Raw genomic sequence first — 27,000 nt, forward strand, 5'->3', positions numbered from 1 at the left:
GGAAATTTCTTATGGCATAGGTTTTGATGTTTTATAATGTTTTGGCTACCATTTCATTAAGTGTGTTTTTAGGTCAATTAATGGCGGCCAATGGACGAATGTTATCTGTGTTCTGTCCCTTCATTCTGGCATAGTCTGGGCTTTGGGTTGTTTTAATACATCATAGATATATATACTCGATTGAGGTTGAACTAAATCCTTCAACTCAGCCTTCACTTCTACGTCTCAGCTGAATAGCCTATACACAATACAGCTATTATGTTTTATTATAAGGAAAATAAACCACTTCAGTTAAAAAGACAAACAACAAGCAATCGTTGCCTTGCTTGGGGCAATCGAATCCGGTGTTTACCGACAATAGTCGAGCGGCTCCGACCGAAAGCAAAAGCCGACATATTCTGAGCATCTTCCAAATGTTCAGCCCCAGTCGTCAAGTGCTGCTCTTGGGGGGCGCGATTGAGAGGGAGGGTGACACCAAGAACGGAGAGAAATACATGCATCAATAGGCTAGGCTACATATTTCTCCTCCTACAAACACGTTGTAACGTTGCCTACTCTGTCAATACGGAGGAGGTAGTGTGAATTTAAAGGTGAGTGAGCTAAGGAGATAAAAAATGTTTTTACATGTGGTGGATGTGATGAGATTCTTCAAATAAATTCGCCACCTGGTGCGTGACGGGTTAAATTCTGCAGTTTTTGGTGAAATGCTCGTGAGGGTGTCTGTTGGCTTTCCTGCATATTGAGATGTTAGGTTAATAGCCGATTATTATCCGATAAGGGCTTTATTGGATGAAAACAGGGCGTGCTTGTTCCGGAGAAGATGAAAGGTGAGAAAATTGTGATTAGGTTGTTACGTTTATTGGGGGGGACGATTAAACAGACTATGCGCATCATCGGGATGGTGGTATGATGGGACACGTTTTCAATAATGCATTACCATGCTGATTTCACAGTCTGCTCTACAGAATGCCACACACGGGTGCAATCATTAAGCTACACAGGTTGGATAGGCTCGTGCCGGTCCAATGCCGGTCCCTATTTATGACCATTTAGATTAGGCCTATAGCCTAATGTAAGATATTGCTTCAGAATTTGAGCCATAGCCTATGACAAGAAAAACTCACTGAAACAATGTAGCCTAACAGGGATATGCAATAGGCTATGTTATTTGAAATATCCGAGAATATTCCCATCATGGAATGCAACATGTCGCCTTAATTCGCAGTACCTGTTAATTCATGTCGAGATGAATTGTTTGACTCAGTTTGGCACTGTAAGATTATTGATGCATAATACACATCTAATCAATGCAAATGAATAGTCTACGGATCCTGTCTCCCAATCAGTATATCTTAATATGTAGGACTATTATTTTTTTATCGAATGGTTTAGCCTATACTGAATCCTTTATTTTTAAAGCATCCATCCATTATAAATTGAACGATGTGCTCCTGCAGCTTGTACCGGCGCGCTGCTGCCTCCGGTGCTGTGCAGTGTCGCCCCCGCCGCTTATATGTTGATGACATATGGTGGCCTGAGTCTGCGCTGCCTGCATGTTACAATTGCCAACTGTTCAGGTACATGGCAGTATAGTACAGTAGTGTGCGCTGCTGGTCATCAGTCATCACCTGATCGCTGTTAAGGGATGGCCTTGGCCTGTATGTCACTGCTATTCAAGCCTTTTTATCCTCTGAGGTTTATCTGTTGGGATTTTATGAACACGTGTTTGTCTTGTACACAAGAGACTTTAATCAAAGGATGTGGGAATATTCCCATGTCTTGTTACTGTTGGGAGGGGATTATTTTAATATGTTCTGGTTATGATAGAAACACATTACACACCTATTTGTTTTTGCTGTCTGTCTCTAATTTGGCACATATATATTTTTATTGGATGACTGTAAACTGGAAGTGATGCTGATTGATATATTGCTACCTCCTGTAATGGCCTATTTTCAACTGTCACAATTAGGAAATGATGAAGCTACATCATCTGTGAGTTGTCTTTCTATGTCCTCACTTGAAAGACAATGATGAGTTGAGGATAAGGACATTTACTGTAGCACTCTTCCCCCTCATGACCTCTGATCTGACAAAATCTAACAGGTGAATGCAATATGGTGGAAACCTGTCCACTCCTTTCATATATATATATATAAGAGAGAGTGAGAGACTGAGAGGGAGAAATAGAGAGAGAGAAAGACAGAGTGATTGAGAGAAAGAGGGATAGAGAGAAATACACATAGAGAGAGGGGGAGAAAGAGAAATACAGTTGAAGTCAGAAGTTTACATAGACTTAGGTTGGAGTCATTAAAACTCGTTTTTCAACCACTCCACAAATTTCTTGTTAACAAACTATAGTTTTGGCAAGTCGGTTAGGACAACTACTTTGTGCATGACACAAGTAATTTTTCCAACAATTGTTTACAAGTTGACTGTGCCTTTAAATAGCTTGGAAAATTCCAGAAAATTATGTCATGGCTTTAGAAGCTTCTGATAGGCTAATTGACATAATTTGAGTCAATTGGAGGTGTATCTGTGGATTAATTTCAAGGCCTACCTTCAAACTCAGTGCCTCTTTGCTTGACATCATGGGAAAATCAGCCAAGACCTCAGAAAAAATGTGTGGACTTCCACAAGTCTGGTTCATCCTTGGGAGCAATTTCCAAACACCTGAAGGTACCACATTCACCTGTACAAACAATAGTACGCAAGTATAAACACCATGGGACCACACTGCCGTCATACCACTCATGGAAGGAGACGCGTTCTGTCTCCTAGAGATGAACATACTTCGGTGTGAAAAGTGCAAATCAATCCCAGAACAACAGCAAAGGACCTTGCTGAAGATGCTGGAGGAACGGGTACAAAAGTATCTATATCCACAGTAAAACATATCCTATATCGACATAACCTGAAAGGCAGCTCAGCAAGGAAGAAGCCACTGCTCCAAAACCACCATAAAAAAGCCAGACTACGGTTTGCAACTGCACATGGGGACAAACATTGTACTTTCTGGAGAAATGTCCTCTGGTCTGATGAAACAAAAATATAACTGTTTGGCCATAATGACCATTGTTATGTTTGGAGGAGAAAAGGGGAGGCTTGCAAGCCGAAGAACTCCATCCCAACCGTGAAGCACGGGGGTGACAGCATCATGTTGTGGGGGTGCTTTGCTGCAGGAGGGACTGGTGCACTTCACAAAATAGATGGCATCATGAGGTGGGAAAATTATGTGGATATACTGAAGCAACATCTCAAGACATCAATCAGGAAGTTAAAGCTTGGTCACAAATGGGTTTTCCAAATGGACAATGACCCCAAGCATACTTCCAAAGTTGTGGCAAAATGGCTTAAGGACAACAAAGTCAAGGTATTGGGGTGGCCATCACAAAGCCTGACCTCAATCCTATAGAACATTTGTGGGCAGAACTGAAAAAGTGTGTGCGAGCAAAGAGGCCTACAAATCTGACTCAGTTACACCAGCTCTGTCAGGAGGATTGGGACAAAATTCACCCAACTTATTGTGGGAAGCTTGTGGAAGGCTACCCAAAATGTTTGACCCAAGTTAAACAATTTAAAGGCAATGCTACCAAATACTAATTGAGTGTATGTAAACTTCTGACCCACTGGGAACGTGATGAAAGAAATAAAAGCTGAAATATTTATTATATAAATATTAATTCTCTCTACTACCATTCTGACATTTCACATTCTTAGAATAAAGTGGTGATCCTAACTGACCTAAGACAGGGAATTTTTACTGGGATTAAATGTCAGGAATTGTGAAAAACTGAGTTCAAATGTATTTGGCTCAGGTGTATGTAAACTTCCAACTTCAACTGTACAGTGAGATAGAGACATGGACCTAGACAGAGAGAGAGATAGAGATAATATTTTTTAGAGTACTTAAAGAAGGGAAGGCGGTGGATAAATGAAGAGTCAGTCTATGTCTGTGTGGTATGAGACCTCATCCATCATCCATTTTGATTTACACAACACTTCCAGGCAGGCAGCCCAGGGCTGCATCTCAACAGTCTAAAGTGGCTTCTTCCCCTTGTCTCCTTTCCTTTATCCGTCTCCTTGCCACAAAATTGATGAAAGCAATATGGTTGATGTGTATTGTTGTGAATCTGCTTTCACCTATCAAGTAGTTTTACACTCATCAGAGCAGATGAAGGAAAGGAGACTAAGAGAGACTATTGAGATGCACCCATTGTCATTTTAACTAACCAGAAACCCATGACCTCCAGTATAACATTCAGCCTACAGCCTACAGCCTAGTACTGTTCTGTTGGCGCAGTGATACCTTTTGCTTTTCTGACACTTCATGATTTAAGAATGTATTTTCTGATGAGGGAGGAGAGAAGGGAAAGAGGGAGAGAGGAAGTGAATATTGGTCATGTGTGTTTGTGTCTACGTGATTTATGGACAAGTGTGTGTGCATGTGTGTGTGTATTGTATCTAGTGTGTGTGTGTGTGTTTGGGGTGTGCATTTCCTTGCAGCCCGACTGGATACTTTGCCTTCATTACAGTGACAGAAGTGTTAGGGGATAGATGCACCAACCACTGGGGTTATGTAAGCCAAGGAGAATGAAGGAAACGATGTGAAGGTGAAGGAATGAAGGACAGACAGAGACATCTTTGTGGGGTTCATGCATCTGCAGTCATTGAAGGCTTTTCCGCCTCTTTAAAGGAGCTCAACAAAGGCCTGTCTATTCCTCCTCCGCTCTCCCTTCTCAGTGACCAGAGACTCAGAGGGTGCATCCCAAATGGCACCCTATTCCCTATATAGTGCCCTACTTTTGATCAGAGCCGTATGGACCCTGATCAAAAGTAGTGGAATACATAGGGTGCCATTTGGAACAAATCTCAGATGAAGACAGACACAGTCTTTGAGTTCAGAGTGGGATGCTGCTGGAGCTGAGATTTTATAAGATAAGGAGGAGGAGAGGGTGAAAGGGGGCATGAGAGGAGAAAGAGAGAGGGAGGGAGAGAAAGAGAGGGAGGGGAGAAAAGAAGAATGAGAGGGAAGGACAGAGGAGGCATAGCAGAAATGGAATGGGAAATAAAGAGAGAGAAGAGAGGGATAGAGAGAGTAGCATGAGGCAGAACAGGAAATAGAATGAGAAAAGATAGAAGGACAGAAAGCAGGAGAGGAGAGAAAGTAACAGCTGAGTCAGACAGAAAAAAAGAGAGAGACAGGGACAAATTGGAAGATGGATGAGAAGATGATGCAGGGAAGGAAATAGGATAAGAGATGTGGTAAGAAACAGAGAGAAAGAGGGAGGCAGGAAAATAAAATAAAGAGGGTGGCTGTAAAAAGAGAGTGAAATACATGACAGATAGAGAGGGACAGATAGAGAGGGACTGATAGAGAGGAACTGATAGAGAGGGACTGATAGAGAGGGACTGATATAGAGGGACTGATAGAGAGGGACTGATAGAGAGGGACTGATAGAGAGGGACTGATAGAGAGGGACTGATAGAGGGACTGAGAGAGGGACTGATAGAGAGGAACTGATAGAGGGACTGAGAGAAGGACTGATAGAGAGGGACTGAGAGAGGGACTGATAGAGAGGGACTGATAGAGAGGGACTGAGAGAGGGACTGATAGAGAGGGACTGATATAGAGGGACTGATATAGATGGACTGATAGAGAGGGACTGATAGAGAGGGCATGATAGAGGGACTGATAGAGAGGGACTGATATAGAGGGACTGAGAGAGGGACTGATATAGAGGGACTGATAGAGAGGGACTGAGAGAGGGACTGATAGAGAGGGACTGAGAGAGGGACTGATAGAGAGGGACTGAGAGAAGGACTGATAGAGAGGGACTGATAGAGAGGGACTGAGAGAGGGACTGATTGAGAGGGACTGAGGAAGGAAGAGAGAGTGACATAGAACTGGACTGATAGAGAGGGACTGAGGAAGGAAGAAAGAGTGACAGATAGAGCTGGACTGGATAGAGAGGGACTGAGGGAGGAAGAGAGAGTGACAGATAGAGCTGGACTGATAGAGAGGGACTGAGGAAGGAAGAGAGAGTGACAGATAGAGAAGTCTAGGTGAATAGGGGACAGAAAGAGAGAGAGATACAGAAAGAGGAAGGGAAGAAAAGAGGGAGGGAGTGAAGGATAGCAGATGGCCCAGTCCGGCAGCTCATGGTTAAAAGCCCAAAGGAGAGGAGGCGTGTTTGTGTGTGTGTGTGTGTGTGCGTGTGTGTGTGTGTGTGCGTGTGTGCGTGTGTGCGTGTGTGTGTGTGTGTGTGTGTGTGTGTGTGTGTGTGCGTGTGTGCGTGTGTGCGTGTGTGCGTGTGTGTGTGTGCTTGTTTGTGTGTGTGTGTCACTGTAAACCCATTTAGGCACCAGGGTGTTGTTTCCCTTACAACAAAAAAACATGTCAAATTTGTCCTTTTTATTTTTATTTAAAACAAATATTTAAAAAACACATCTGACTCACATGTCTGCTTTTCCCACATTACATTTTTCACTTGATTTGTTCACATACGTGTCTGACTCATGTGAATGTTTTTTATTTTACATGTGACATATTTCACATGATTTGTTTACACCTGTGTTCACACGTGTCCATAAACCACGTGTTTTTTCACGTGTTCCTTTCACATGTGATTTTATGTAAGGTTTCTGGCCCCAAATGATTCCAAAAACTATTTTTTCCTCCTTAAATGGAGTAGAAGATCTTGGATTATCTGCTTCACAGGTCCTCTAAAAACAACAGCGCAGATAATTCCCCTTATGTGCTGTAGTAACACAAAGATATGAACATGTTTCACACGCCTGTGTTCACACATTATGATATAACATCAAATCCAATTTGATTTGTCACATGCACCAAATACAACAGGGAAATGCTGAATACAGTGAAATGTTTAATTACAAGCCCTTAACCAACAATACAGTTTGAAGAAAAACATGTTCTTATTACCATGTAATTCTTCAGTAATAAGAACACAGCAAGGTGTTCCCAACGTTCCCAACGTGTTCTCAACGCAGAATCAACCTATACAGACAGAACATGGCTGTACCAAGGGGTCACAACTGATGTGTGGTTGTTGCTGGTGTTGTCTGAGGGACCCTCTCCTCTGGGGCTCCGCTGTGTCCTGTCTTTTGGTTCAGATTTAATAAAATGACTGTGCTTTCAGGCTATGATAGTGGCTCGGCTCTCTGCCCAGTGCAGGGTGTAAGAGTCTGGGAGAGAGAGAGAAACAGAGAGAGGAGAAGATTAGATAAGAGTGTCTTGTAGCAGAGAGAGATGGTGGTTGGGGAATTATGACATTATCACATGCTAATTGTCCTCATTAACAAATGAGAGCAGCAGGTTTTCTGCTCCTGCCAACAGATCGGGTCTCTGCAGGTGGCTTAATGCTTCCTGCTTTGTACACACATTCCCTCTCTCTTTCACACACACACACACACACACACACACACACACACACACACACACACACACACACACACACACACACACACACACACACACACACACACACACACACACACACACACACACACACACACACACACACACACACACACACAGCCAACAGTTCAGGCCTGTGTCTAAATGTCTAAATGCTATCTCCTTTCATCTCTAGTGTTCAGGATCGCAGTGTCCTACAGTGTATACACTCCTGATTAAGCATCCTGTTGCAGAATAACTTTCCTTCTATGCAGGACATTTAAAATGTGAAATGTATTTGAGGTTTCAAAGGGATTCTGAAGTTTGTAATTTCCACTTTGAAATTTCAGACTTGATTTGCCCCAATGAAAAATGTATCAACCCCTACAAAAATGTCCATTAATTATAATCCACATAATAATTCACATTTCCTGTTGCTGCAGGATTATTTTCCTGCTGTAGCAAACTGGCTGTAATTAAGGAAAAGGTGGATCTCTGTTTGAAACCCAGCCAAGTAATTACCCAGCTCCCCCCAGTCCCAATTACCATTAATTATTACCAGGCTGTTTTAATTCAGGCATGTTCACTGACACCTAATCAATATACCAATCCCTGTCTGGATCCATTGGGAGCCTATCGTTTGTACATGTCAAAATATAACATCAAACATTTTGCATTGGTGGTAAATTGAATTCCCCTGGACATCAGGTGTAGGGATTCAATGCTGCAAAATATCTACTGAGCAGTTTTTTCTTTAAGTAATCATGTGTTGACAGTCGTCAGTAGATGAAAAACCTTGGCCATGTTGGAATACTTTGAACATGATTGATATAACGTGACTGATATGACGTGACTGATATAACGTGACTGATATAACGTGACTGATGATCACAAACACACACACACACACACACACACACACACACACACACTGCATTCACTCCTCTGGTGATGTCAGACAAGTTAAGTGATCCAAAGGACATCCTCTCGGCTCCACTTCATGCGATGATGTCACCATGAGATGATGTCACCACCACAACATTCTATCATTGTCTATGAATTAGCTAAGGGAGCACCTCCCTCACCCTCACCCCCACCCATCCAAACACAATCAGATGGAGACACAGAAAGAACAACTGAGGGAGGAGAAGAGGATGTGGAGGGGACAGATAGAGATGGAGTGGCATTATATTCTAATGTGCCACTTATCAAACACCATTTTTGTTTATACTCAATCTTTCCTTTATCTTATCTTCCCTTCATCTCTCCTTCTTTCCAGAGCCAGGAGATCTGATGAAGATGAAGACAGTCAGTGTGGCAGTGGTGCTGAGCTTGCTGCTCTGCTCAGGTATGTCGTTAAGCCCAGAGATGTATGACCAGTTATGATAAGGTCACATGAGATAATACTTTATTGAGGTCAAAAGGGGGAATGTGACGGTAGCAGTCATCCATCTCTGATTCAGTTGAGTTATGTGAAGCTGTCCAGAGTAGTGTGGAGCTGTCCAGAGTAGTGTGGAGCTGTCCAGAGCAGTGTGGAGTTGTCCAGAGCAGTGTGGCGCTGTCCAGAGTAGTGTGGAGCTGTCCAGAGCAGTGTGGCGCTGTCCAGAGTAGTGTGGCGCTGTCCAGAGTAGTGTGGAGCTGTCCAGAGCAGTGTGGCGCTGTCCAGAGCAGTGTGGAGTTGGCCAGAGTAGTGTGGAGCTGTCCAGAGCAGTGTGGAGCTGTCCAGAGCAGTTTGGAGCTGTCCAGAGTAGTGTGAAGCTGTCCAGAGTAGTGTGGAGCTGTCCAGAGTAGTGTGGAGCTGTCCAGAGTAGTGTGGAGCTGTCCAGAGTAGTGTGGAGCTGTCCAGAGCAGTGTGGCGCTGTCCAGAGCAGTGTGGAGCTGTCCAGAGTAGTGTGGAGCTGTCCAGAGTAGTGTGGAGCTGTCCAGAGCAGTGTGGAGCTGTCCAGAGTAGTGTGGAGCTGTCCAGAGTAGTGTGGAGCTGTCCAGAGCAGTGTGGCGCTGTCCAGAGCAGTGTGGAGCTGTCCAGAGCAGTGTGGAGTTGGCCAGAGTAGTGTGGCGCTGTCCAGAGTAGTGTCCAGAGTAGTGTGGAGCTGTCCAGAGCAGTGTGGAGCTGTCCAGAGCAGTGTGGCGCTGTCCAGAGTAGTGTGGAGCTGTCCAGAGTAGTGTCCAGAGCAGTGTGGAGCTGTCCAGAGTAGTGTCCAGAGCAGTGTGGAGCTGTCCAGAGCAGTGTGGAGCTGTCCAGAGTAGCGTCGAGCTGTCCAGAGTAGTGTGGAGCTGTCCAGAGTAGTGTGGAGCTGTCCAGAGTAGTGTGGAGCTGTCCAGAGTAGTGTCCAGAGCAGTGTGGAGCTGTCCAGAGTAGTGTGGAGCTGTCCAGAGCAGTGTGGAGCTGTCCAGAGCAGTGTCCAGAGTAGTGTGGAGCTTTCCAGAGTAGGGTCCAGAGCAGTGTCCAGAGTAGCGTGGAGCTGTCCAGAGTAGGGTCCAGAGCAGTGTGGAGCTGTCCAGAGCAGTGTGGAGCTGTCCAGAGCAGTGTGGAGCTGTCCAGAGCAGTGTGGCGCTGTCCAGAGTAGTGTAGCGCTGTCCAGAGCAGTGTGGAGCTGTCCAGAGTAGTGTCCAGAGTAGTGTGGAGCTGTCCAGGGTAGTGTGGCGCTGTCCAGAGCAGTGTGGAGCTGTCCAGAGTAGTGTGGAGCTGTCCAGAGTAGTGTGGCGCTGTCCAGAGCAGTGTGGAGCTGTCCAGAATAGTGTGGTGCTGTCCAGAGCAGTGTCCAGAGTAGTGTGGAGCTGTCCAGAGTAGTCTCCAGAGTAGTGTGGCGCTGTCCAGAGTAGTGTGGAGCTGTCCAGAGTAGTATCCAGAGTAGCGTGGAGCTGTCCAGAGTAGTGTGGAGCTGTCCAGAGTAGTGTCCAGAGTAGTGTGGAGCTGTCCAGAGTAGTGTCCAGAGTAGTGTGGAGCTGTCCAGAGTAGTGTGGAGCTGTCCAGAGTAGTGTGGCGCTGTCCAGAGCAGTGTGGAGCTGTCCAGAATAGTGTGGTGCTGTCCAGAGCAGTGTCCAGAGTAGTGTGGAGCTGTCCAGAGTAGTCTCCAGAGTAGTGTGGCGCTGTCCAGAGTAGTGTCCAGAGTAGTGTGGAGCTGTCCAGAGTAGTATCCAGAGTAGCGTGGAGCTGTCCAGAGTAGTGTGGAGCTGTCCAGAGTAGTGTCCAGAGTAGTGTGGAGCTGTCCAGAGTAGTGTCCAGAGTAGTGTGGAGCTGTCCAGAGTAGTGTCCAGAGTAGCGTGGAGCTGTCCAGAGTAGTGTCCATAGTAGTGTGGAGCTGTCCATAGCAGTGTGGAGCTGTCCAGAGTAGTGTGGAGCTGTCCAGAGCAGTGTGGAGCTGTCCAGAGCAGTGTGGAGCTGTCCAGAGCAGTGTGGAGCTGTCCAGAGTAGTGTCCAGAGTAGTGTGGAGCTGTCCAGAGTAGTGTCCAGAGCAGTGTGGAGCTGTCCAGAGTAGTGTCCAGAGCAGTGTGGAGCTGTCCAGAGTAGCGTGGAGCTGTCCAGAGTAGGGTCCAGAGTAGTGTGGAGCTGTCCAGAGTAGTGTGGAGCTGTCCAGAGCAGTGTGGAGCTGTCCAGAGCAGTGTCCAGAGTAGTGTGGAGCTGTCCAGAGTAGTGTGGAGCTGTCCAGAGCAGTGTGGAGCTGTCCAGAGTAGTGTGGAGCTGTCCAGAGTAGTGTGGAGCTGTCTAGAGCAGTGAGTAGTGTGGCGCTGTCCAGAGTAGTGTGGAGCTGTCCAGAGCAGTGTGGAGCTGTCCAGAGTAGTGTGGAGCTGTCCAGAGTAGTGTGGAGCTGTCCAGAGTAGTGTGGAGCGGTCCAGAGTAGTGTGGAGCTGTCCAGAGTAGTGTGGAGCTGTCCAGAGCAGTGTGGAGCTGTCCAGAGCAGTGAGTAGTGTGGCGCTGTCCAGAGTAGCGTGGAGCTGTCCAGAGTAGGGTCCAGAGTAGTGTGGAGCTGTCCAGAGTAGTGTGGAGCTGTCCAGAGCAGTGTGGAGCTGTCCAGAGCAGTGTGGAGCTGTCCAGAGCAGTGTCCAGAGTAGTGTGGAGCTGTCCAGAGTAGTGTGGAGCTGTCCAGAGCAGTGTGGAGCTGTCCAGAGTAGTGTGGAGCTGTCCAGAGTAGTGTGGAGCTGTCTAGAGCAGTGAGTAGTGTGGCGCTGTCCAGAGTAGTGTGGAGCTGTCCAGAGCAGTGTGGAGCTGTCCAGAGTAGTGTGGAGCTGTCCAGAGTAGTGTGGAGCTGTCCAGAGTAGTGTGGAGCGGTCCAGAGTAGTGTGGAGCTGTCCAGAGTAGTGTGGAGCTGTCCAGAGCAGTGTGGAGCTGTCCAGAGCAGTGAGTAGTGTGGCGCTGTCCAGAGTAGTGTGGAGCTGTCCAGAGTAGTGTGGAGCTGTCCAGAGTAGTGTGGAGCTGTCCAGAGCAGTGTGTGTGTCCAGAGTAGTGTGTGTGTCCAGAGTAGTTTGTGTGTGTGTACAGGTTCAGTGTGTGCAGGTATAGTGTGTACAGGATCAGTGTAAAAACAGGTTCAGTGTGTACAGGTTCAGTGTAAAAACAGGTTCAGTGTGTACAGGTTCAGTGTAAAAACAGGTTCAATGTGTACAGGTTGAGTGTGTACAGGTTGAGTGTAAAAACAGGTTCAGTGTAAAAACAGGTTCAGTGTGTACAGATTCAGTGTAAAAACAGGTTCAGTGTTAAAACAGGTCCAGTGTAAAAACAGGTTCAGTGTGTACAGGTTCAGTGTAAAAACAGGTTCAGTGTAAAAACAGGTTATGTGTGTACAGCTTCAGTGTGTACAGGTTCAGTGTAAAAACAGGTTCAGTGTGTACAGGTTCAGTGTAAAAACAGGTTCAGTGTAAAAACAGGTTCAGTGTGTACAGGTTCAGTATGTACAGGTTCAGTGTGTACAGGTTCCGTGTGTACAGATTCAGTGTAAAACAGGTTCAGTGTGTACAGTTTCAGTGTAAAAACAGGTTCAGTGTAAAAACAGGTTCAGTGTAAAAACAGGTTATGTGTGTACAGGTTCAGTATGTACAGGTTCAGTGTAAAAACAGGTTCAATGTGTATAGGTTCAGTGTAAAAACAGGTTCAGTGTAAAAACAGGTTCAGTGTAAAAACAGGTTATGTGTGTACAGGTTCAGTATGTACAGGTTCAGTGTAAAAACAGGTTCAATGTGTATAGGTTCAGTGTAAAAACAGGTTCAGTGTAAAAACAGGTTCAGTGTGTACAGGTTCAGTGTAAAAACAGGTTCAGTGTAAAAACAGGTTCAGTGTGTACAGGTTCAGTATGTACAGGTTCAGTGTGTACAGGTTCCGTGTGTACAGATTCAGTGTAAAACAGGTTCAGTGTGTACAGTTTCAGTGTAAAAACAGGTTCAGTGTAAAAACAGGTTCAGTGTAAAAACAGGTTATGTGTGTACAGGTTCAGTGTGTACAGGTTCAGTGTAAAAACAGGTTCAATGTGTATAGGTTCAGTGTAAAAACAGGTTCAATGTGTACAGGTTCAGTGTAAAAACAGGTTCAGTGTGTATGGGTTCCGTGTGTACAGGTTCAGTGTAAAAACAGGTTACGTGTGTACAGGCTCAGTGTGTACAGGTTCAGTGTAAAAACAGGTTCCGTGTGTACAGGTTCAGTGTGTGCAGGTTCAGTGTGTACAGGTTCAGTGTAAAAATAGGTTCAGTGTAAAAACAGGTTCAGTGTGTACAGGTTCAGTTTGTACAGGTTCAGTGTGTACAGGTTCCGTGTGTACAGGTACAGTGTGTACAGGTTCAGTGTGTACAGGTTCAGTTTAAAAACAGGTTCAGTGTAAAAACAGGTTATGTGTGTACAGGTTCAGTGTGTACAGGTTCAGTGTAAAAACAGGTTCAATGTGTACAGGTTCAGTGTAAAAACAGGTTCAGTGTAAAAACAGGTTCAGTGTGTATGGGTTCCGTGTGTACAGGTTCAGTGTGTACAGGTTCAGTGTGAAAACAGGTTCAGTGTGTACAGGTTCAGTGTAAAAACAGGTTACGTGTGTACAGGCTCAGTGTGTACAGGTTCAGTGTAAAAACAGGTTCCGTGTGTACAGGTTCAGTGTGTGCAGGTTCAGTGTGTACAGGTTCAGTGTGTACAGGTTCAGTGTAAAAACAGGTTCAGTGTGTACAGGTTCAGTATGTACAGGTTCAGTGTGTACAGGTTCCGTGTGTACAGGTTCAGTGTGTACAGGTTCAGTGTGTCAAGGTTCAGTGTAAAAACAGGTTCCGTGTGTACAGGTTCAGTGTAAAAACAGGTTCCGTGTGTACAGGCTCAGTGTGTACAGGTTCATTGTGTACAGGTTCTGTGTGTACATGTTCAGTGTGTACAGGTTCAGTGTGTACAGGTTCAGTGTGTACAGGTTCAGTGTAAAAACAGGTTCCGTGTGTACAGGCTCATTGTGTACAGGTTCCGTGTACATGTTCAGTGTGTACAGGTTCAGTGTGTACAGGTTCAGTGTGTACAGGTTCAGTGTAAAAACAGTTTCAGTGTGTACAGGTTCAGTGTGTACAGGTTCAGTGTGAAAACAGGTTCAGTGTGTACAGGTTCAGTGTAAAAACAGGTTACGTGTGTACAGGTTCAGTGTGTACAGGTTCAGTGTAAAAACAGGTTCTGTGTGTACAGGTTCAGTGTGTGCAGGTTCAGTGTGTACAGGTTCAGTGTAAAAACAGGTTCAGTGTAAAAACAGGTTCAGTGTGTACAGGTTCAGTATGTACAGGTTCAGTGTGTACAGGTTCAGTGTGTCAAGGTTCAGTGTAAAAACAGGTTCAGTGTGTACAGGTTCAGTGTGTACAGGTTCAGTGTAAAAACAGGTTCAGTGTGTACAGGTTCAGTGTAAAAACAGGTTCAGTGTAAAAACAGGTTCAGTGTGTACAGGTTCAGTATGTACAGGTTCAGTGTGTACAGGTTCCGTGTGTACAGATTCAGTGTAAAACAGGTTCAGTGTGTACAGTTTCAGTGTAAAAACAGGTTCAGTGTAAAAACAGGTTCAGTGTAAAAACAGGTTATGTGTGTACAGGTTCAGTATGTACAGGTTCAGTGTAAAAACAGGTTCAATGTGTATAGGTTCAGTGTAAAAACAGGTTCAGTGTGTATAGGTTCAGTGTAAAAACAGGTTCAGTGTGTACAGGTTCAGTGTAAAAACAGGTTCAGTGTGTACAGGTTCAGTATGTACAGGTTCAGTGTGTACAGGTTCCGTGTGTACAGGTTCAGTGTAAAAACAGGTTCTGTGTGTACAGGTTCAGTGTGTGCAGGTTCAGTGTGTACAGGTTCAGTGTAAAAACAGGTTCAGTGTAAAAACAGGTTCAGTGTGTACAGGTTCAGTATGTACAGGTTCAGTGTGTACAGGTTCAGTGTGTCAAGGTTCAGTGTAAAAACAGGTTCAGTGTGTACAGGTTCAGTGTGTACAGGTTCAGTGTAAAAACAGGTTCAGTGTGTACAGGTTCAGTGTAAAAACAGGTTCAGTGTAAAAACAGGTTCAGTGTGTACAGGTTCAGTATGTACAGGTTCAGTGTGTACAGGTTCCGTGTGTACAGATTCAGTGTAAAACAGGTTCAGTGTGTACAGTTTCAGTGTAAAAACAGGTTCAGTGTAAAAACAGGTTCAGTGTAAAAACAGGTTATGTGTGTACAGGTTCAGTATGTACAGGTTCAGTGTAAAAACAGGTTCAATGTGTATAGGTTCAGTGTAAAAACAGGTTCAGTGTGTACAGGTTCAGTGTAAAAACAGGTTCAGTGTGTACAGGTTCAGTATGTACAGGTTCAGTGTGTACAGGTTCAGTGTGTACAGGTTCAGTGTGTACAGGTTCAGTGTAAAAACAGGTTCCGTGTGTACAGGCTCATTGTGTACAGGTTCCGTGTGTACATGTTCAGTGTGTACAGGTTCAGTGTGTACAGGTTCAGTGTAAAAACAGTTTCAGTGTGTACAGGTTCAGTGTGTACAGGTTCAGTGTGAAAACAGGTTCAGTGTGTACAGGTTCAGTGTAAAAACAGGTTACGTGTGTACAGGCTCAGTGTGTACAGGTTCAGTGTAAAAACAGGTTCTGTGTGTACAGGTTCAGTGTGTGCAGGTTCAGTGTGTACAGGTTCAGTGTAAAAACAGGTTCAGTGTAAAAACAGGTTCAGTGTGTACAGGTTCAGTATGTACAGGTTCAGTGTGTACAGGTTCAGTGTGTCAAGGTTCAGTGTAAAAACAGGTTCAGTGTGTACAGGTTCAGTGTAAAAACAGGTTCCGTGTGTACAGGCTCAGTGTGTACAGGTTCATTGTGTACAGGTTCCATGTGTACATGTTCAGTGTGTACAGGTTCAGTGTGTACAGGTTCAGTGTGTACAGGTTCAGTGTAAAAACAGGTTCCGTGTGTACAGGCTCAGTGTGTACAGGTTCATTGTGTACAGGTTCCGTGTGTACATGTTCAGTGTGTACAGGTTCAGTGTGTACAGGTTCAGTGTGTACAGGTTCAGTGTGTACAGGTTCAGTGTAAAAACAGGTTCAGTGTGTACAGGTTCCGTGTGTACAGGCTCAGTGTGTACAGGTTCATTGTGTACAGGTTCCGTGTGTACATGTTCAGTGTGTACAGGTTCAGTGTGTACAGGTTCAGTGTGTACAGGTTCAGTGTGTACAGGTTCAGTGTAAAAACAGGTTCAGTGTGTACAGGTTCAGTGTGTACAGGTTCCGTGTGTACAGGTTCAGTGTGTACAGGTTCAGTGTAAAAACAGGTTCCGTGTGTACAGGTTTAGTGTGTACAGGTTCAGTGTAAAAACAGGTTCAGTGTGTACAGGTTCAGTGTGTACAGGTTCAGTGTGTACAGGTTCAGTGTGTGGAATACTCCACCAGGAGGAGTAATAGACACAACCTTCATTTTTGTTTCTTATGGGTCCTTAAGACACAGTATAGTTATCGGTCATATATTTAACATATTTGATGAATTACATTTCTATGCATAAATATGAAATATCACCAACCTCTTTTCTCTTTGTCCATAGCTCTGTCGGCCCCTTTGAAAGGTAAGCATCCCTGCCATCTGTTATCAATGCATCATTAGTTATGATATAGTACTAAGCTTTGTGATGCATTTCTGTGAAAATTTTAAACATACCCTCCCACCACCTCCCAGGTAAAGAAGACTCCCAGAAGACCATGTTCTTTGGGGAGGACTTCCATCTGCAGCTGCCCTCCCTGGCTGCAGAGGTTTTGTTCCAGCCCAGTAGTGCCAAGGCGGGGGTTGAGGTGGTCCTGATGCGGGGTGGATCCGTGGTCGGTAACCGTGCCAAGCTCAACAGTCAGCTCAGTCACCTGATCCTAGCGAACGTGGGCGAGGGGGACGAGGGGACGTACTCGGTGAAGAACAACGAACAGCCGGAAGAGGTCCGACGCATCACACTCATCGTCAGAGGTATGCGGTCCGAGTGTTGGAAGAAGGAAGGTTGTCTCTGGGAGGGGGGTTGGAAGAAGGAAAGTTGTCTCTGGGAGGGGGGTTGGAAGAAGGAAAGTTGTCTCTGGGAGGGGGGTTGGAAGAAGGAAAGTTGTCTCTGGGAGGGGGGTTGGAAGAAGGAAAGTTGTCCCTGGGAGGGGGGTTGGAAGAAGGAAAGTTGTCTCTGGAAGGGGGGTTGGAAGAAGGAAAGTTGTCTCTGGGAGGGGGGTTGGAAGAAGGAAAGTTGTCTCTGGGAGGGGGGTTGGAAGAAGGAAAGTTGTCTCTGGAAGGGGGGTTGGAAGAAGGAAAGTTGCTCTCTGGGAGGGGGGTTAGAAGAAGGAAAGTTGTCTCTGGGAGGGGGTTAGAAGAAGGAAAGTTGTCTCTGGGAGGGGGGTTGGAAGAAGGAAAGTTGTCTCTGGGAGGGGGGTTAGAAGAAGGAAAGTTGTCTCTGGGAGGGGGGTTGGAAGAAGGAAAGTTGTCTCTGGGAGGGGGGCTAGAAGAAGGAAAGTTATAGGGGCTTCCGAGTGCTGTAAGGCACTGCGTCTCAGTGCAAGAGGAGTCACTGCAGTTCCTGGTTCGAATCCAGGCTGCATCACATCCAGCTGTGATTGGGAGTCCCATAGGGTGGTGCACAATTGGGCCTAGTGTCGCCCGGGTTTGGCCGGGGTAGGCCGTCATTGTAAATAAGAATTTGTTCTTAACGGACTTGCCTAGTTAAATTTTTTTTTTAAAGGTATAGGGAATAGTGTGCTGTTTGGGACACAGATGCACACAGTCAGAGAGGAATGATGACTCGGTGATGCTGTGAAGACTGAGCTTTGCTCTGCATGGATTGGCGTTCCAGGCTGTCTATATTGCAGTCGCACGCAACAACCAATGGTTTTATGCCACATGCTAAATCAGTTGATGCAGTTGTCTGATATCAAATGATGCAGTTAACTGTGTTGAGCTGGCTAGTTGTGTGGCGCCTTGACAGCACCATATGGAATTAACAGTGTGTGGAGAGGAGGTGTGTGTGGAGTTAACAGTGTGTGGAGAGGAGGTGTGTGTGGAGTTAACAGTGTGTGGAGAGGAGGTGTGTGTGTAGTTAACAGCGTGTTTCATACACCAGGCAGTAATTATGCAGCTATTTAACCACCCCATCCGTCCGTTCATCCCTCCCATCCATCCATCCCTGCTGTTTTTCTTCTGTCTTTATCCTCCTTTTCTCTCTCTTGTTCTTCTCCTCTATGTCATTCTCTTCTATTTTCCTCACATGGTTCTCTCTCATTCTTTTGTCTTCCCTTTCTGTTTCTCTCTCTCTCTGTTTCCTGATCTCTTGTCTCCCTCTCTTTCCCCTTGTCCTCCCCTTTTATATCCTCATTCCTTTCTCTTGTTCTGTCTCTGTATCGAACCGTCCCTGCCTCTCCCACCCCTTTCTCTGTCTTTTAGACTGTTCCAATGAGCAGAACATTAAGTATGGGGAGAACTACCACATCCAGCTGGCAGGGGTGGAGGCTCCCATCACCCTGGAGTATAGGCCCAGTTCTGTGGAGGCCAACCTGACTTCCAGGTACAGTTGTTTCTCTGTCAAAATGTAAACTTCTCTGCTTTCCTCAAAGGAGGATTTACTGTCTCCCATCAACATTGATTATCACGATGTAGTATCGTGATATTGCGATACTATTGTGGTTGTCATGATAGCATCATCGTTATCGCGATAGCATTATCAATATGATAATTATCGTTACACCATCATTATATCATTCTGTTATTCTGAGCAATATCATGACTGTTGTGATAGCAAGTTCTATTATGGTTCTTCATTAACCCTCCAGGCCGCCCCTGGTGCTGATGACCCGAGGAGGGCTCTCCAGAGACGGGTACCAGGGGCGCCTGAGTGTCAACGAGCGCCGGGTCACCCTCAACGCCGTGACAGGCGCCGATGAGGGAAGCTACACCGTCAGAGACACGAACCTGAAGATCATGAGGAAGGTCTGCCTAAATGTCAAAGGTACATTTGTTTTCATCCTCCCTCTACCTTCTGTGGCCAACCCTTACGTTTTCTCTGTTTATTTCCAACCTGCTGCAAGTTCGCTGTAAAGTTAGTCATCAATGGGTTTAAAGATGGAATCCGCAGTAGTGGATCAGCGCCACTGTCCGCCCTACCGCTGTTGTTATTGTAGTTGTTTTGTTAGGTGAAGCAGAGGTGAGGAGTGCTGCACAACCTGGTAAAACATTTGCAGTACATATTCTGCTCTTCTATCGCGCGTGCAATAATGTCAGAGGGGAAAACAGTGTTTGTTGTTTGCAGTAACTTCATTGTTGTTGTAGTATTGCAAACAGACGTGGCAGTTTCGCCGTTAACAATTCCAGCTTCAAATGGATTATTTTGCCTATAGTGTTCCAAAATGTTTTGTTTGTTAAATGCCCTCTCTCTCTTTTTTCTCGCTCCCTCTGGCTCTTCTTCTCTTCCCGTCTCTTTATCCCTCTTTCTTTTGTCTCCTTCTTCCTCTCATTATGGAATCCATAAATTCATAATTAAATAACCCCCCCCTTCTCTCTCTTCTTCTCTTCATCTCTCTCTTTCTGTCTCTGTCTCCCAGAACACCAGAACTTTGTGAAGCTGCCGTACGCTGGCACCCTGAAGATCAACCTGATTCTGAATGCCTCCATGGTGCGTCTGTTCTACACGCCCGACTACGACTTCAAAACCAGACAGATCCTGGATGGGGGACAGTTAACGGTACTGGAACGGCTGATTTAAAATCACTCAAATACTACCCTAATCCTACTCCCTATAGCGCACTGTGGGATGGTAATAATACATTATCACTTATATATGCTTATGAGAAGTCTTATAATGCATTATACCTGTTGGCTTGAAGTGAAGTCTTACCAAATATTTATATCCAATTGATTTACTTTTATTTGCCAATAAGTGATTGAACTTTTGAACCGACCATGGCTCTTGGTTGATGATAGGTGCCAGCAGACCTGGATCTGGTGGGGCGGATCTCTCTGGATCCGTCTGTGGTCATCCTGGACCAGGTCAAGGCCAGCGACGTCGGACAGTTCAAGGTCACGGACATACTGGGGTTTCCTGTGTCCAACGTCTACCTGGAAGTGGAGGGTGAGGAGAGGGGGATGAATGGAGGAGAGGAAAACAGAGGAGAGGAGTAAGGAGGAAAGAGGGATGGGAGGATGATGGAGAGGGGGCTGGATTGGAGGACTTGGCCAGTTCAGGGTCATCGACCAACTGTAAACCAACTTGGGGGCTTACGTCTATGGGGCGGTGGAGGGTGAGGAGATAATCATTTATTAACATTATCTCTCCTTTCCTCCCTTCACCTCTATCTCCTCTCCCTTTATCTCTCTCTCTTCTCTGTGTATCTCTCGTCTCCTCTTCTCCTCTCTCTCCCCTTCGCCACACTCCCCCTCTATATTCCCTCTTTCTCCCTTCTCCCTACTCTCCCTCCCCCTCCCCTCTCTCCTCCAGCCTACAAGCTGCCGTCCCTCTATGTGGCAATCATTGCACTGGTGGGCTTCCTGGTTCTCCTGCTGTTGGTGTGTCTGCTGTCCTGCCTGGTCAAGCAGAAGAAGAGGGCTGCCAAGGCCCGAGCCATCGAGAAGATTGCCCAAAACGCAGGCAAGGAGGACGAGGGAGATGCCTTCAGACAGGTACCACACAGACAGAGACACTGGTGATGTCTCAAATGGCACCCTGTTCCCTATATGAGGCTCAGCACTTGACATAACATGTATGTGTGGTTTCCAGGTGGTGAAGAACATTACTCAGTTTGAGGAGTCTATAGCCCAGTCCATCGACATCACAGAGAAGTCTCAGAGCACTGAGGTGGACATTAAAGTAAGTATTAGTGAAGCAGTGGTTCTTTCTGTAGAGTTGAGGGAATGAATGATAACAACGGAAGGGGAATACTGTCAAAATAACTGTTAAAATCTCTTTGCTTATCCTCACCCGCTCTCCTGTCTTCACCCTGACCTCTCTCCTCTGACCTCTGTGTGTTGACTGCAGGGTCTGGAGGTGTCGTCCAAGGAGGTGGCAGGTGGTAACCTGGAGACTAGCGACTCAGGGGTGGAGTTTAACACCACTGGCCTCCCATTGGACACTGACACTGACGTCCCCGACCAGATTCCAGAATCAGAGGCTGAGACTGAGAGTGTTGCCTTCGTCCCAGAAACCAAGCCAAGCCCACCCCCGGTTACCAAACCTAGCCCGGTTCCCGAGATCAGAAAAATTCCTGAACCAGCTCCTGAACCAAAGTTGACCATAACCAAACCCGTTGAGACCAAACTCAGCCCAATCCCAAGCCCGGTCTCCAAGCAGGCTCCAAGCCCCATTGCCAAAACACCTGATCAAGCCAAAACTCCTGAATTGAAAACTCCTGATTTCAAAACTCCTGATCCGAAAATACCTGAATTGAAAACACCTGAACCAACCAAAACTCCCGATTTTAAAACTCCTGAACCGAAAATACCTGAATTGAAAACACCTGAACTAGCCAAAACGTCTATTGCTGTGTCTCCAAGCCCGGTGTCCTCTAAGCCAACCCCACCCCTGACCCCTGTCTCCAAACTAACTGCACCCCAACCATCAACCCCTGAACCCCCCAAGCTGGTGACACCAACCCCAGAATCCCCCAAGCCTGTGACACCAATCCAGACTCCGACCCCAACCCCAATGCTGAGCCCTGAACCTGCTCCGACCACCAATGGCACACCCGAACCACCAGCACCTGAATCCAAACCTGACACTGCTCCGGCCCCAGTGGGTCTGATCGAAAGCCCTGTCGCCAAGGCAACCCCTCCTAAAACCCCTGAAGTGGAGGTGACCGCCCCAAGTAGTCCAGCCCTTGAGGCCAAAATGGACGCCCCAGCTGAGGACAACACCGCCACCACCGCAACCTGAGAACAGTCCCTGCACTCCTCCAAGGGAAACCCCACAGACCCATTATCTTTTCCTTCTCCACCACTGTAGACAGACAATCGAACACCCCCCTTACCAAATAAGGAAGAAATCTCTGCTACTATCGAGGCTGGGACTTCGATTTAACACTTCTAACCCTCGAACATGCTGTAGGTTGTTATGATAGCTAACTCACCTGTACCTAACACTAACATTATCTTTGAGATACTTTTTTCAATTCACAGATACTTTTCACAAGATAGGAAATATAAGCAAGCAAGTTCATTTTGTCAGACGTTTTAGCTGTTGTTGTTTCTTTTTGAACTTTCTATGCTGCATACTCTTTTTTAGTGTGTAAACTAGAGCATGACTGCCGGTCTGCCAACAAAATCAGTTGCAGAGTTTACAAGTAAAATGTTAAACCTAGCTTCTTTAGATATATATATTTGACGTTCAGAGGTGTGCAGAATGGTTCCACAACCTTTTACATAGATATAGGAACAAATAAATGGCAAGTGAACATTACTCAATCTAGTTCAACTACATCTATGACCACCTACTCCATTTGTGGAATGATACAACCTTTGATGATGCCTGCTCTAATCTCAGCATGTGGAAAAACAGACCAAAACGAAAGCACGAACAGCTCGTAAATTTGCAACTGACATTTTTTATCTCATATGATGAAACCAATGACATGATTTAGCCCCCCCAAGGACTTATAAATGTGACTATGACATAACGTTCTCGTCAAACTGGATGAATTTAAATCACCTTTCTATCAAACTGGACTGGATTCCTTCTCCTTGTGACATTCTCTAGTAGTTTTCCTGAAACCTGGGAATCCGGGAATCTGGAAATTTTCCTGCTGGTCCTCTGCCGTCCTATAGAAACATCTAGAATGCTTGAATGATAAAACATCCTGATACAAAGGATCCCCAGCAACACTAACACCTGAATGCTAAACTCTAACATCAATTCCTTCTGCTAAACTAAGTCTAACTTTTGTTTAAAATGGATGTCTCATGTGATTGCGCTCCCAACTACGTGAGAGACTGTATTGGTTATAAGGTGTTGGCCAACTCTGACTGACTGTCCCAGTGGATCTCTAGAATCAGTTTAATCCAAGAGAAAGAGCTTGTTTTGATCCTTGACCTCACCCCAGCACCTGAAGACCCCAAGGACACACCTCAGCACTTTAAGCAATCCCCAGTGAATCTTGGGAAATGTAGTGCTGATTGTTATTGTGCTGACTACAACTATGAGAGTGGGAGAGGGAGAGGAGGAGGGGTCTGGTGAGTGATGTCATTGGCTTAGTCCTAACATTTAAAAAAGGAAACCTCCCTTCTCTATGTCCTTCTTTACTTCTGTCCTTCCTTCTGTCCTTCCTTCTGTCCTTCCTTCTGTACTCCCTCTTTTCCTTCCTCTCTTGCTTGCAGCAGGTGGTGAAGTACAGTATTATGGCATGGTTTCATCTGGCCGATAGATGTAGTTTTACTGTTGGTCCTGCCCTCTTGACTTCTCATTTATAGCTTATGGGTCAGCCTTTATACCCCATGATGACTTATAAAAGTACAGTATGGAAGTATAGTCTTCCCTGAGATAATAGAACAGACCCATGTCAGACTATTCCTTGCCTACACACATCTAAATGCATTACAGTCGTCTATGAACTACATACTGGAAGCCTTGAGCCAACTGTGTGTTCCACGGCTCTGATGCCTAGTATGGTGATCTCACAGTACAGTAGACATGCAGTTCTGATTATTTGCTCCAGCCTAAAACAGACACTTCACAAATTAACCCACTAGCATCCATCCACAGCACTGGATATGATGTCAAATCATGGGTTGATGGGTTCTAATAGCCTACCCTATTGCCATTGGTCTCTCTGAATGCCCTAAAAAGGTCCTGCGAGAACTTCACTAACTATTAACTCACTGTACCACCATCTCCAGGACTGTGCCATGACACCATCTGTCTTTAGTTGCTTGAAGCTATGTTGCTCTAGCCTAGATTTACAGTGCAATAAGACTTTGCTGGTGGTTAAAACTCCTGTAGCCGCTATGTGTTACAGGAGGAGGTGTGCAGATACATTTTGCTTAACAAAAGACATCTCTACCTCAGTGTTTTAACTGACCGTCGTGACAAACACCATGAATGGTACATTGAGTTCAGTGGACTACATCTAAAAGCATTTAGGATTTTTAATAAGAGAAGCACAAATAGGAGCCGTGTTAAGTTCACCAACACATCAATCAGTTGTTGGAACACATAGAAAGTACATCCATCTTCAACTTCAAACGATGGCCTTTCTCTTTCTAAACACTTCCACAATTCTAAGACGTTTTTTAATGCTAAAATGAATATGAGAGTAATATGAAAGTTAAAAGCCATATGGTAAGATAGAGATATAGATGTTGATAAGTACAGTATATCAAATTAGTGTTTGAGGGGCCTAAATTATTTGCTATATTGTCATTCAACTGATGTAAGTGATGAAATGTCAAGGATTATGTAAAATTCTACCACTGAAGAGATTTGGCTCCACTCTCAATCTCAATCTCGACCGCAATGCTCGTTAAGCTCTGTCGTGTGGAGCCGTAACACCAATTTAGGCAATACTAAAAGCAGTGTTTATCTGTTTCTACACACACACACACACACACACACACACACACACACACACACACACACACACACACACACAAACACTCCCTTATGACGCTGCTGACGAGGTTCAGCATTGTAAATATTGCATGTGTAAGGTTTTAAAAGTCTCCTCTCAAAGGTTGAATGTGTTTAGTGTATAGAATGGTCGTTGTATTGTACTTGATGATATAAAAAAGCTAATCTAATTTCTCACCTGTGCAAAGCCTACATGCTGATTATTGAATATACTGTATACATACAAACTAATCTTCACTAACTTATAAAATACAACTTGAACAACTGAAAATGGTAAACACAACTGAATAAGTGCATATTTTTCCGTGTCACGGATCTTCGAATAGATCTCTAAAATATTTTGATTGGATTAACTTTTATTAGTACTATTTCAACCCTATGATGATAACACTCACAGTATAACACCATTACATAACTTATATATATATATAAATATTTAAAAAATACAGAATGATCTATGTCACTTTAAAGATAAAGACGTTTATTGCAGCATGTCCACATGATCTCCTCAAAGACAGTATTATTATTATTCATATTTTTCTGCTTTTATAAAAGCTGTCTGTGTGTGTTTGGAGGATTGATCAGTCATACTGTTATCTTCATCCTAACGTGTATGTGTGTGTGTGTGTGTGCGTGTGTGTGTGCGTGCGTGCGTGCGTGTGATTGTACCTGTGTGTGTGATTGTACCTATGTGTGTGTGTGTGATTGTACCTGTGTGTGTGATTGTACCTGTGTGTGTTGTGCGTGCCCGTGTTGTGTGCATGCCTGCGTGCGTGTGACACATCATTTTGTATCTGTGTCTAGGTATAAGCCTCTAGCCTATGTGTGTGCAATGAAAAGAAAATCACAACTTCAGCTGTATGTCGACTTCACATATCCATGCTTAGAAATGATTGTCCTCAATGATCTGCTTATCATCTAACATTTGTTTAGAAACCGGTCTGTGTTTGTCCAGACTCAGTATGTGGTTAACATCACACAAACCTGCACCTCTGAGGTGCTCTACACCAGATGACTCTCATCTTTGATTTAGTGCCTCAAATATGAAATCAAATATTCAATGGCTAGTCAGCCTATATTCTATAAATACACTCCAAGAGGCACCGTTTGGTTTATATGATGTAGGGTGGTCTCAGGCTAAACCGCGGTAAAGTACTATATGCAGACCTGACTACCTTATAGGTCTACTGTACTGCATATATAGACATAACACAGTCAGGAGATACAGAATATTGTAGTCAGGACAGGAAGTGTTTCATATAAAGCACTCAGACACTCAGTCATGATTGGAAGAGTGATAAATTACCTAGTTGCTTGCCATTTGGTTGTCGGGGTTTATTTGATTGTGCATTAGCATGAGATGGATAACATCATGTTGAAGTGTATTGTGTAACTTGGTGAGACAGTAACTGCTGTTCATCTTGGGAATTCAGTGGCACTATTTGTATGTAAACAGCAGGTTGAATTAAAAATGGATGCAAAAGCCTCAAACAGTATTTGAGACCTAGCCCTCCTGAAGTGGAACTGAGATGTGCATGTGGATGAATTTGACATGTTTTATACCACTACTGCATTATAGCGCTTCCCAAAAGAGGGGGTAATGTAACAAACCTACCCTATTTGGGATGGTTGGTTAGTGTCTGGGTCTTGGAACCAGAAGGTTGTGGATTCAATTCCCTCCCTGGCTGGGACAGACCTCCCCAAATTCACACCAGTGTTCTCATTGGCGTTCCTTGCACTATGTGAGTGATCTCTCTCTGCCCTGATTCTGATTCTGTCTGTTTACTCCTTCTGCTGTGATGGAGTGTGTAGCGCTCTGTAGTCTGTTGATCTCCCTCCTCCCTTTTTTCACAACACAACACACAGGCGTTTTGTAAAGGAAAGGTGTTATTTTCTTTATTTCATGTCTAAAAAAACATAACGAAGAATAAACAAAAGATTATGAGAAAAAAATCTAGTGTCCTTTCCTTGTCATTGATTCTGTACTTTTCCAAAGCTTTGAATTTGTCATAATGTTATTCGGGTAGGCAGGCAGGCCATAACGTGTGTGTACTTAGATTTTACGATCTCATTTCGTGGAGCACTTTTCTCCTAGCTGTCTATCTGGCACACCGTGCATAGTGTAAGATATCATACTAATGGCCACGCTCACTGAGGAAGCCTTGGTCTCTGTAAATGTGACGGTGTTGTCATGCTACCTCACGTCAGTCATCTTACTCAATGTCACACACATTTAGTTGTTTTCCCACAGTGTCACACTCTCCAGTGTCACCCTGTGTGTCCTCTTCCTCCCTCTTCCCACCCCCCTCCCCTACATTTCTCCCATACCCATGCCACAATAGATACATCCCAAATGGCACCTTATTCCCTATTTAGTGCACTACATTTTACTAGGGCCCATGGGCCCTGGTCAGAAGTAGTGCACTATATAGGGAATAGGGTGACATTTGGACTGCAGACAAAGTGTCACAGCTGTGGATGCATGACCACAGTATTTATAGATGGGCCAAAGGTAACATCATTGTGCAGTTAACCCCTCCTGTTAAGTCCTGAGGCCCCGTGGT

At 45.0% G+C, this 27,000-nt stretch overlaps 1 protein-coding gene across 2 annotated transcripts; it reads left to right on the top strand.

Annotated features, from left to right (window-relative positions):
• Positions 1-475: 475 nt before the first annotated feature.
• LOC110512505 (uncharacterized) lies at positions 476-26,389 on the top strand. 2 transcript variants are annotated; one of them, XM_036971328.2, is made up of 11 exons: positions 476-590; positions 8,700-8,768; positions 16,415-16,435; positions 16,546-16,824; positions 18,274-18,394; positions 18,660-18,835; positions 19,428-19,567; positions 19,807-19,954; positions 20,321-20,502; positions 20,600-20,689; positions 20,858-26,389. In XM_036971328.2, the coding sequence occupies exons 2-11, from the start codon at positions 8,714-8,716 to the stop codon at positions 21,749-21,751; spliced, it is 2,106 nt and encodes a 701-aa protein (XP_036827223.2). In that variant the 5' UTR covers positions 476-590; positions 8,700-8,713; the 3' UTR covers positions 21,752-26,389. The 2 variants fall into 2 exon arrangements, with proteins under 2 accessions (XP_036827223.2, XP_036827215.2); XM_036971320.2 differs by lacking the exon at positions 476-590 and adding an exon at positions 718-827.
• The last annotated feature ends 611 nt before the right edge of the window (positions 26,390-27,000 follow it).

The sequence above is a fragment of the Oncorhynchus mykiss genome, chromosome 3, assembly GCF_057628025.1.
Source record: "Oncorhynchus mykiss isolate SJ-2025 chromosome 3, ASM5762802v1, whole genome shotgun sequence".
Lineage (NCBI taxonomy): Eukaryota > Metazoa > Chordata > Actinopteri > Salmoniformes > Salmonidae > Oncorhynchus > Oncorhynchus mykiss.